Genomic DNA, 11,359 nt, shown 5'->3' on the forward strand with positions numbered 1-11,359 from the left:
GACCTCTCTGGGAGCCTCTACTTCCTCACCTGTAAACTGGGGACAAGAATTCCTGCCTGGAGGGATTTCTGTGAAGGTGAACCGAGGTTACAAGTGTGTGGCCCTGGGCCCTGGAAGGAGTGCAGTTGCGAGGTGCCGCTGGGGTCCCCTCCTTGGCGTGCCCCTGCACTTCTGGAATGAGGGCCAGTGAGGGCACAGTTGGTGAGGAATGGAGAAAGTCCCTTCATCTGACCAAGTGACGTTGACCCGCTCACCAACTCCTTCCTGTTTTTATTGCACAAACAGCATCGGAGCCACAGCAACAGGAATCACAAAAAGAGGAAAGAGTCAGGCAGTGTCCCACGCCCTTAACACACAACGATTTTCAATTCTTCACACCCCCCTTCCCCACCACACACACACACACACACACACACACACACACACACACGCACTGTTTTATGTCCTTACAGTCAAGCAGAGACACGGCTGAGATGCTGTGTGCTCCCCCAGCCTGGCTTGCCCATCTGGTCAACACGTGGTCACTCTGCCCGGTGGCTGGGATGGTGACAGACATTCTTTTTTCAGTTACATCTATTTTAGTTGAACAAATAACATATGCTCATTGTGGAGAGAGTGAAGAATAAATGCCACCCAGTGTCAGCTGGGGTCTCAACTCCACGGGGCCTCCAGCCGCCAGGTAGGGGTCTTGACTCAGCACCTGGGAGGTGCACAGTCATGCCTGGGTCCTGCAGGTCCTCCAAGGGCATGTTCCGGGACTCTGCCTGTATGGGCTGTAGCTGTTCCTGTCCCCACCACCCTGACTCATACATGACGCTCAGGTCCTTCCTCGATGTCCATAAAACCCCGCGCAGAGGGTGTTCAGAATATGGTCCGGTTTACTGAGGATGAGGCAGATGGGGACGAGGCAAAGGCAGCATTCCTACAGGGCAGCGCCCATAGCCCCAAACAGAACGTAACACGGCCAGCTCTCATGGGGCCTTCAGCCCCTCCACCCCAGGGAATTTCCAGTAGCCACTGCTTCCCACGTGGCCCCAGACTTCCCCATATTCTCTCTTCTCTCCCAGCAGCTCATCGTGGTATTTTCCCTAGGAGGAGTTCTGGTGTCAACTGTTAAATGAAAACATTTCTCTCTCTCCGTACACACACACACACACACACACACACACACACACACACACACACACGAGATCTTTCTATATATATCAAAAAGAGGAAAATAACCATCATTCTAGGCCTATCTTCTTCCAGTATAAACACTAGTAGCGTTGACCTCTGTACCTTCCAGTCTTTTCTGTAAACACATACAAAGAGACCCATACACACACTCACACATACTTTTTTTTAAAAAAATTGGAGTAGTACAGCTAGTTTTGTTCATGTTACAATATCTCATGAACATCTTTTCACATGAATAAATATCCTTCTCCAAGATTACTTTTAATGGAAGAGACTCACGTTTGCATGGAACGTCTTTCTTGCCCGTGTTTAGACTTCTCTGGAGCGTGAGGAAGAGGCCCAAAGGCCCTGCCAGGTTGCAGGGTGGCTTCAAAAGGTTTTAGGGCTGGAAAGGAGATGTGAAGGGAGGCCGCAGACTCTGCTAGCCCTTGAGACCAGTCCCTAGCTGCTGGGGTTGGGCCTGGGCAGATAAGAATACGTTCACAAGAGTGATGATGATGTCACGAAGTCATTTGTTGAGTACCTACTACGTGCCAGGTACTGTTGTAGGATTTTATACCTGTTATGTCATTAATACTCATAATAGGGCTTCAGGGTACAGGTGTTGTCCCCATTTTAATTTTCTTTTTTTTTAAATTTATTCATTTATTTTGGGCTGTGCTGGGTCTTAGTTGCAGCATGCAGGCTTCTTATTTGCAGCATGTGGACTCCTTAGTTGCGTCGTGACGGCTTATTAGTTGCGGCATGCATGAGAGATCTAGTTCCCCGGCTAGGGATCGAACCTGGGCCCCCTGCATTAGGAGTGCGGAATCTTACCCACTGGACCACCAGGGGAGTCCCTAATTTTATTTTCTAATTGTTTATTGCTGGTATGTAGAAATACGATTGATTTTTGTATATTGACTTTATATAGAGAGTAACCTTGATGAATTCACTAATTAATTCTAATAGTTTCTCTGTAAGTTGCTTTGGATTTTCTATGAACCTAGTCATGTCATCTATGAATAGTGGAAGTTTCATTTCTTCCTTTTTAATCTTCATACCTTTTCTTTCTTTTTTTTGTTTGTTTTATCGCACTGCCTCAGACAGTGATGGTGAACAAGAGTGGTGACAGTGGACAACATCCAGGGAAGGATTTTTTTTTTTTTTTTTTTGTGGTACGCGGGCCTCTTACCGTTGTGGCCTCTCCTGTTGCGGAGCACAGGCTCCGGACGCGCAGGCTCAGCGGCCATGGCTCACGGGCCCAGCCGCTCCGCGGCATGTGGGATCCTCCTGGACCGGGGCACGAACCCGTGTCCCCTGCATCGGCAGGCAGACTCTCAACCATTGCGCCACCAGGGAAGCCCAGGGAAGGATTTTTGTATACTTCTCCTCTACTTTCTTTGGATGGATAGATCACTGGTTTTCAATCTTTCTTTTTTCCTAATTTATGCACTTATGGTTATGAACTTCCCTTTAAGTATGGCTTTAGTTGTATCCCACAAGTTTTGATATGTCATAGTTTTGTTGTCTTTCAGTTTAAATTTCCCACTTGCCCCATGAGTTATTTAAAAGTCTTTTGCTTAATTTTCAAACGTTTGTTTTTTAGTTATCATTCTGTTTTTTGTTTCTCACAAATTCCACTGTGATCAGAGAATACATTCGGTAGGATTTTAATCCTTTGAAGTCTTTTGAGACTCGCTTTATTGTTGGCTTATATTTCGTGTGCATTGTGCATGGCTGAGTGAGTGTTCTATATGTGTCAGTGAGGTCAAGTTTATTGATGGTGTTGCTAAAGTATGCCATATCCTTATTGATTATCTTGTCTATCAAATGTTGAGTGAATTGAGTTAAAATCTGCCCATTTGCTTGTAGATTGTATATTTCTCCTTCTGATTATGTCAATTTTTGCTTTTTATTCATGTGGGAAAATGTTCATGATATATTGTGACAGGAAAAAAAAGCTGTACTACTCCAGTTTTTTTGTGTGTGAAAAGTTGACCTTTTTTTTTTTTTTGCGGTACACGGGCCTCTCACTGTTGTGGCCTCTCCCGTTGCAGAGCACAGGCTCCGGACATGCAGGCTCAGCGGCCATGGCTCACAGGCCTAGTCGCTCCGCGGCATGTGGGATCCTCCCGGACCGGGGCACAAACCCGTGTCCCCTGCATCGGCAGGCGGACTCTCAACCACTGCGCCACCAGGGAAGCCCAAGTTGACCTATTAAGGAGCATGGATTTGGAGTAAGCCAGACAGACTGGGGTTCAAGGCCTAGTTCTTTTGCTCACGGGTTCTGCTACTTAAACTTTCTGAGTCTTGGTTTCATAACCTTTAATATAGAGCTAATGATACAGTATTACATTTCCAGTTTGCAAACATGCTATGATTTCTTCCATCTTAAATTCCTTATCTTGAGCTCACAGCCACCTCCAGGGACCCTGTCCTTTCTCGACGACTCCTTATAACAGATCTGTCAAAATTCCCTGTCTTCAGTTTCTGGCTCTCCTTTCCGACCCACTCAGTCAGGCTTTCTGCACACCTCTCCTTTCTGCCCCCCAAAGCCTTCCTTCTCAAGGTACCCGTTGACCTCCACATTGTTAAACCCCGTGGTCAGTTCCCAGCCTTCCTCTTTCCTGATGAGCAATAGCATGTGACACCAGCAAGCTCTCCCTCCGCCTAGACACACTTTCTTTACTTGCTTCCAGAACATTCCACTCTCTCCTAATGCCCCTCTGACTCACTACCATGCCTCCTCAGCCTGCATCCCTGGTTCCTTCTTAGGAACCAGAGAAATCCTGACCTCTAAGCATTAGAGTCCAGGCCTGGGGCCCTTTCTCTTTGATCTTCACTCTCCTCCTTGGGAGTGAAGCAGCTTCAAGGTTTTGAGACCCTCTACACTCTGACAACTCCCAAATTTATACGTCCAGCCCAGGCCCCTCCTCTGAACACCAGAAGCAACTGCATTTGGACCCCGTATCGGCTTCTCTCTCAGACCAATCTCCAATTCTTTACCCATCGAAGTACCTCTTCCCACAGTCCTCCTCATGCAGTGAATGGTTGCTCCATCCTCCCTGATGCTCAGGCTAAACCTTTTGAAATTGCCCTTTCCTTCTCTCCTTCCATCACTGCTCACATCGGATCCATCAGCACATCTCATTGCAAACATATCCAGCATCTGACCTTCTCACCCCTCCAGGGCTGACGCTGGTGGGAGCCACCACCATTTCGTGCCTGGAGTCCTGCAGTTGGTTTCTAATCAGTTGGCCCGTTATTATCCTTGCCCCACAGTCTGTGCTCCACCCAGGAGCAGCAGAGTGATCCCACCCAAACACAGATCACATCCCGCTCTGCTCAGAGCCCTTGGTGAGTCTAGGTCCCCCGAGAAGCAGACACCAAGACGGGGGTAAATGTGTGATAGTTTTATTAGGGAAACCACCTGTGAGAGAAAATGGAGAAGACTGGGAGAGTTGTCAGACTCTTGCAGATCTCATCCTGGGTAAAGGAAAGGGTGAAGGAAGGCAGAGAGGATGCACCGACCACCGCACCATCTAGGGAAGATTCAGCAGGCCATGGGGAGCCCAGTCAGAGGAGTCCCAGATCTCCCAGAGCGGGAGGCTGTGACGGCATCCCTGCTAAGCTCAGCCATTGGCTGGCGGTAGCCCACGGTGGCGGGGGGGGCCCTCTGTGCACATGTAATGATGGGTTTCAGAGCCCAGCAGCTGGGGCCCCGGGTCGATGCTGATCCCTGGAGTTGGAGGTCTGCGGATCATGTTCTCATGACCACCTCGGCCGTCTAGTGAGATAGATTCTGTCCCACTCAGAGTCAACACCGGAGCCCTGACAGTGGTCTCTGAGAGCTCTGCCCACAGGCCCTCCCACTGTCTCTCCCCTCACTCACTCGCTCCAGGCACACTGGCCTCCTTGATGTTCTCCAGATGCACCAGTCTTGCCCCCCATGCCCACCCCGCAGGGGGGCCTTGGTGCTGGCTGCACCCTCCCCTCCACGGTGTCCTTTCTGGAGCCGTCCAGGGGCTGCTGTCTCACTCCCCAGCTCTCTGCTCAGAGGGCACCTTTGCAGGAGGCCTTTCTGACCTCCCCACCCTCTCCGTGAGCCAACATCCCCATCCTCCTTCTCTGGGTCTCTCCGTGGCCCTTACGGCCACCGATTTCTTTCTGATCGTGGTCTGCCTGGCGCCCTCCCCCGCACCAGCCCAGTGCCTGGCACGTAGTAGGTGCTCAGCGATCAGCTGAGTGGAGGCCTGTGCTTAGCTCCCAGCTGGCTGGGGTTCCCTGGGGTTCGGTGCTGGGTACAGAGTAGGTACTCCATGGCGAATGTGGGGCATCAGCATTGTAGTTTCACGCTCCCCAGAAGCATCTGGACACCGCCCCCCCACCCAGCTGTGTTCCAGCCTCTGCCTGGCCCAGCGCCTCATTCTTGCTGTCAGCCTCCAGCCCTCCCACGCCTCACGGCAGCAGGAGGGGCCTTTCCGACACACCACTGATGCTGTCGCTTCCCACTCAGAAACCTCCAGGGGCTCCCCATTGCCAGCTCCTCAGCCTGGCACGAGAGGCCTTCATTGGAGGCCAAACCCAGCCCTGCCTCACCAGACTCCTGTCACTGCCGTGGGCCGTTTACTTCACACACGCCAGGACCTTGACCTAGAGCAGAGGTGCTCCGTCTCTCCTGAGTACCACTCCTTGCTGAACAAGGCCCCCAGGTCTCAGCCGTCTGCCCCGCAGAGGGCACCATGCAAACCTCAACATGCAGGTGTCTGTGAGACCACAGCTCTCATGTTTCCTTGGTGACAGGGGAGGGTATTACAGGGGGACCAATGTCCCAGACCCTCAGACTAGGTCCTGGCCCAGGGCAGCTGACTTCAGCTCTGGCCTCAGCCCACCTGGACAAAAGCCTTGGCACGGACTTCACGCCTCTGCCAGGGCTGGTGACCACTCGGCCCAGCATCACTGCTCATACTGGGCAGCAGGAGGCAAAGGGCTCAGAGGGCCTGGATCCCAGAGCCGTATCCCAGTACAGCCCAGCCCAGCCCGTTCAGAGGCCTGGCCTTCTCCCCGCGGGCATACCCTGTGGGAGGCAGTCCCCATCACCAGCAAGCAAGGCCGAGGAGGTATCCTGTTGATGAGGCTGCCCTGCATTTCACAGCCTAGTGATGCCGGTCACTCCCTGCACGCAAACGCAGCCCAGCAGGTCAGGGCTTGTCAGAGGCTTCACTCAGCAGCTGCTAATTGGCAGCAACCTCTGCGGCCTCCCCTGCCCTCAGCCCTGCAGCTGCTCCCACCCACAGCATGACCCCTGCAGTGTGGGGCCCAGGCCTGTGGGGTCCCAGGTCAGGATGCTCTTCTCTGGCTGGGAGATCACTTAGCTGTGTGCCCAGGCCAGTGGGAGCACATGGAGCGAAGGGCGGGAGGGGCTGTGTGACCTGAGACATCTCTGGGCCTCTCTGGGCTAATGCGTGGTGGGCAGCCCACGTGGACTGGACACGAGGGAGAAGGGAACCATCTGTGGGACCCGAGATCTGCTCTCCTGCTGACATGTCAGCCAGGAGGCCCTTTTTCTCCCTTCACTCTGTGACCAGAAGCATCCAGCTTGGGGGGCTGTCAGATCTGTGGATCCAGGTCCGGGCGGACAGGCGGTGGAGGCCCAGGGCTGCTGAGGAGCAGATTCCCATCCCGTGTGCCAGGCTTGCCAGCAGTGGTTGGTGCTCTGGGCAGACATGAAAGCCCAACAGGCCAGAGCAGGCCTTGGAAAATGCCTTTCACCGGAATTTGGGCTCCTCCCTGGGACAGCCTTGCCCCCTTCCTTACCCAGAGGCAGGTTGGAAGCACCCCTTCCAAGACCCTCCCTCTTTCTTTTTCTTTTTTTTAAATTTTTATTTATTTTTGGCTGCGTTGGGTCTTCATTGCTGCGCGCAGGCTTTTTCTCTAGTTGCGGCGAGCAGGGGCTACTCTTGGTTGTGGTGTGCGGGCTTCTCGTTGCGGTGGCTTCTCTTGTTGCGGAGCACAGGCTCTAGGCACGCGGGCTCAGTAGTTGTGGTTTGCGGGCTCTAGAGCGCAGGCTCAGTAGTTGTGGCACACGGGCTTAGTTGCTCTGCGGTATGTGGGATCTTCCCGGACCAGGGCTCGAACCCGTGTCCCCTGTACTGGCAGGTGGATTCTTAACCACTGTGCCACCACAGAAGTCCTGACCCTCCCTCTTTCTGACGCAGAGATCCCTAGGCAGCCTTGCCATCCCTGTGTGTGATGCCCTTGAAGTGAGGGTCTCCCAAGTGCCAAATGGTTTATTACACAGGTTTTCATGCCCCGCTACCTCTCGGATCCTCCTTCCCCCCACCCCCCCTCCCCTCCCTTCTCTTGCCTCAGAGCACCACCTGTCTCTGCAGCCTGCCTCGGCAACCCCTGCTTGCCTGTTGCCAGGGAAACCACCTCCTTGGCAAGCAGCCGGCATCCATATGACATGTACACGTGGGAAGGAAAGGTTCCTGCCTCTTGCTTAGGCTGTTAGTAGCTCTGTTCCGACATCCCCCAAGGAGCAGCATCTGCCCCTTGCCTGGGACCCTGGTGCCCATCAGGGTCTGAGGAAGGGTCCAGGCTGTGACCGCAGAGAGGGGAGGGAGGCATCAAGCCTCCCTTGATGACCATTCAACAGTTATTAAGCACCTGGGATTCGCCAGACCCTCTGTTGGGCCCTTTATGTACAATATCTCATTTAATCATCCATTGAGCCTTTGAAAGAGAGATACAATTATTCCCATTTTACAGATGAGGAAACTGAGGCACAGGGAGGTTCCGGGGTTGCCTATAGCTGGCAGGTGTCAGAGCTGAGAGTTGAACCTAGGCTTGTCTGATTTCAAAGCTCCATCTCTTTCTACCATCCTGAGGCCTCTGGTCAGGCTGTTCATTGCTGGGCCAAGAGTGAGTGTGGCCCTAAGACACACATCTAGCTGAGCGAGGAGCCCCGTCATCAGAGCTCATTTGGTGTTGTTCTCCAAGTGTGCCAACCACAGCTACAGTGACCCAGCAACAAACCAAGCACAGCTGTGGGAAAGGAGTGTGACTGCAGTGGGTACCTAGGTCATCTGTGAGCACAGGCTGGGGTGAGGGGTGAAGGGAGACCTACAGGGGTGGATGCGTGGGTGGGACCCTCACAGGGACAGGGCTTTGGCCCAGGGGAGTGAGGGGGGGATGCCAGGAGAGCATCCTATTGAAACCTTGGCCATGGGAGTCACATCTGGGGGCTGCTGGCTGCACCAAAGGACCTAAGGACAGGCAGGGACGGTGGGAGGGGGCCTGGGCCCTTCCTCTTGCCAGCTCCCTGGGGGCCTGGAGAGCCCACCGGGCTGAGCACAGGCTCTGCTAGAGCCTTGAGGTGATGTGAGCGGCTGGCAAGGGGCACAGAGAGGAGTGGCACTGTACTAGCGGGGAAGGGGTAAGATGGCTCCGAGAGGGAACGGCAGGTGCACAGGTGCAGCCCTGTGACCGCGAGTGGCGAGGCTGGGGGTGGTGGGTGTCCCCTCACAGGTCTGCCCGGCCCCTAGGCTCCCTCGGGCGCGGGGAGGTATAGCAGGCCGCTGCGGCCGGGGCCCTGCCCCTCTGTTCACCTTTCTGTGACCTTCCCACGTCTCTTGCAGGACCTGCAGCGCCGAGAGACCGAGGTCTACGACTGCATCCAGAGTGAGGCCAGCAGCCCGCCCTCCAACCAGGACCTGCTCTCCCAGGTATGCAGGGGCTGGGCAGCGAGCCTCGTCTTACTCCATTTGTCCTGTTCCTCGTCTGGGAAACGGGTAAATAGGACCAGAGGAGGGAGCCACCTGCTGCTGAATCAGAGCCCTCTCTGCGAGGCAGCTGGCCTAGTGGTTAGGAGGTCTGGTGGATTTGAACCCCTGCTCCACCCCTTACCAGCTGTGCAGCCCTGGCCAAGGGGCTGCTTCTCCTCGGCTGTAAACTGAGGAGCCTGACAGCACTCACCTCCTAGATTTGCCATGAGGATCAAATGTCGTACTGGGACCCCGTAGGCGCCGTGCAAGATGAGCAATCGTAACTGCCACTGGGCACGGTATAGTGTCTACACTGGCCAGTAAAGCAGGGGTGTTTGGCTTCTAGCTCTCCCCAGGCTGAAGGTGGCTAAAACCGGGAGCTGGAGTCTACACTGATGCCAGCCTGGGAGGGTCTGGACAGGGCTTCGTTATTATCACGATGGGGACTAAGGCATATCACTTGATCATGATTCTCTCTTTCTCTCTCTTTTTTTAATACATTTATTTATTTATTTATGGATGCGATGGGTCTTCGTTGCTGCACACGGGCTTTTCTCTAGTTGCAGCGAGCGCGGGCTACTCTTCATTGCGGTGCGCAGGCTTCTCACTGCGGTGGCTTCTCCTGTTGCGGAGCACGGGCTCCAGGAGCACGGGCTTCAGTAGTTGTGGCTCACGGGCTTAGTTACTCTGCAGCATGTAGGATGTTCCCGGACCAGGGCTCACACCCGTGTCCCCTGCACTGGCCGGCGGGTTTTTAACCGCTGAGCCACCAGGGAAGTCCCGATCATGATTCTCTCTTAAACCTCAGTCTGCTCATCTGTAAAGTGGATGAGTGACATTTTACTGCAAAATCAACTGCCCCTGAATTCAAATGAGTTCCAAGTTAAGTAGCAACGACACCAGAGCTTTGGACACCATCAAGTGCAAGGTTGGATTCAGGAGCTCAAGGGCTGTGGGTAGGCACCTTGGAAAAGCCATCAGGAAGTGAGGGGAGCAAATGCTTGGCCCCGCTGGCCCAGGCTGACTCTGTTTGTTGAATCTCCTATTCTCAAAGCCCTTTGTATACTCATCCCTGAACTAGGCTCTGATTGGAGGCAGGGCTTCCCCAAGGATGTCTGGGCCATCCCAGGCAGTGCCCACCATGTGCCAGGCCCTGAAGTCCTGGCAGGATGACTAGAAATATTCCGGCCCTCCAGGATCCTTGGGTCTGCAGGAACAGGGTCACTGATCTTACAAACACACAGAGACATTTGTAGCCTCCTGTGAAGGGTGGGCTCTGGGGAGGGACTAGGCCAGAGCTGGGAAGGGGGCTCTCGGGGGTACAGAGTGAGGAGGAGGTAGCCAGGGAACAGGTAGGGTGGAGGGAGCATGCCAGGCAGAGGGAAGAGCACCTGAGGAGGCCCAAGGCAGGAAAGAAGAGGTCTGTGGAGTTGGAGGGCAGAGAGCAGGCATGGGCTGGAATGATGGGAGAAGAGGCTGGTGCGGTGGGCTTGGGCGCAAGGACGGTCCTCCCTGTCAAAGTTACTTGGGAAGCCATCTGTTTGTCTGCCTCTGCCTAAAACTAAAGTTGTGCAAGTTTGTTCTTTTCCCTCCCTACTGTTTTTTATTTCTTTTTTTCTTTTTATTTTTTTCCAGGAGAAACAACATGGATCTGAGGGTGATGGTGCATTTAACCTGGTCTATGAAAATCTCTAGGACAAGCTCTGCCTGCCCCTGGGTCTTGCCTGGATCAGAGGCCCTGGGGCAGCCTCTCCCTCCAAAGGACTCGATCTGTACCAGAAGCGAGGCCCCAGGGGTGCCCCATCACCTCACTTGCCCTCTTGCCTTGGCTGGCCCCACCCCACCCCCCCATTCTGCAGCCTGGCCACACCCGCCGAGCGTGCCACATCTCCGGACCTTTGCCCGAGCGGCTCCCTCTGCCAGGCGGGCCCTCCCTCCCTCCCCAAGGGCTCTCCTGAACGCCACCCAGAGCCCTTCTTACCCTCTCTAGACACACGGGCTCTCTTGCACCAGCCTGAACCACCGGGAGGTTCCCGCCAGGGACCCTTGTCAGTACTGTGTGCACAGGGGTCCCAGCGTAGGTGAATAAAGGAGCAACTAGGCAAATGGCCCCCGTCTCCCCGCCCCCCGCCCAACTAGGCCAAAGGCACGAGGCGACCACACAAAGTAGATCAGGGGATGGCGTGGGGGGTATGGGGCGTGGGCAAGAATGAACCATGCAGAGGCTGCGCTGGGCTCAGGAACAGAGCTGGAGGCCGGGGAGGCGGCTCAGTGGGGGCCTGGGACTGCGAGGGTCCGGGCACACGCAGGGAGCTCTCTGCCTCCCCCAGCAAGGACCCCAAGGTTGTTTCCCATCAGCCTGGCCGCCTACGCTCTGTGTGCCAACTGCTTCCTCACCACGCCCTGCTCACCACCACCTCAAACCTTCCCCA

General features: G+C 54.5%; 1 protein-coding gene across 1 annotated transcript in view; it reads left to right on the forward strand.

Annotated features, from left to right (window-relative positions):
* The window catches only part of NFAM1 (NFAT activating protein with ITAM motif 1), a 33,579-nt gene extending 22,555 nt beyond the window's left edge, over window positions 1–11,024 (forward strand). The window contains exons 5-6 of the mRNA XM_060165560.1: window positions 8,802–8,888; window positions 10,563–11,024. Coding sequence (XP_060021543.1) covers window positions 8,802–8,888; window positions 10,563–10,622 — 147 coding nt within the window. The 3' untranslated portion in view covers window positions 10,623–11,024. The remainder of the gene's footprint in view (window positions 1–8,801; window positions 8,889–10,562) is intronic.
* The last annotated feature ends 335 nt before the right edge of the window (window positions 11,025–11,359 follow it).

This window comes from Lagenorhynchus albirostris, chromosome 11 (assembly GCF_949774975.1).
Source record: "Lagenorhynchus albirostris chromosome 11, mLagAlb1.1, whole genome shotgun sequence".
NCBI lineage: Eukaryota > Metazoa > Chordata > Mammalia > Artiodactyla > Delphinidae > Lagenorhynchus > Lagenorhynchus albirostris.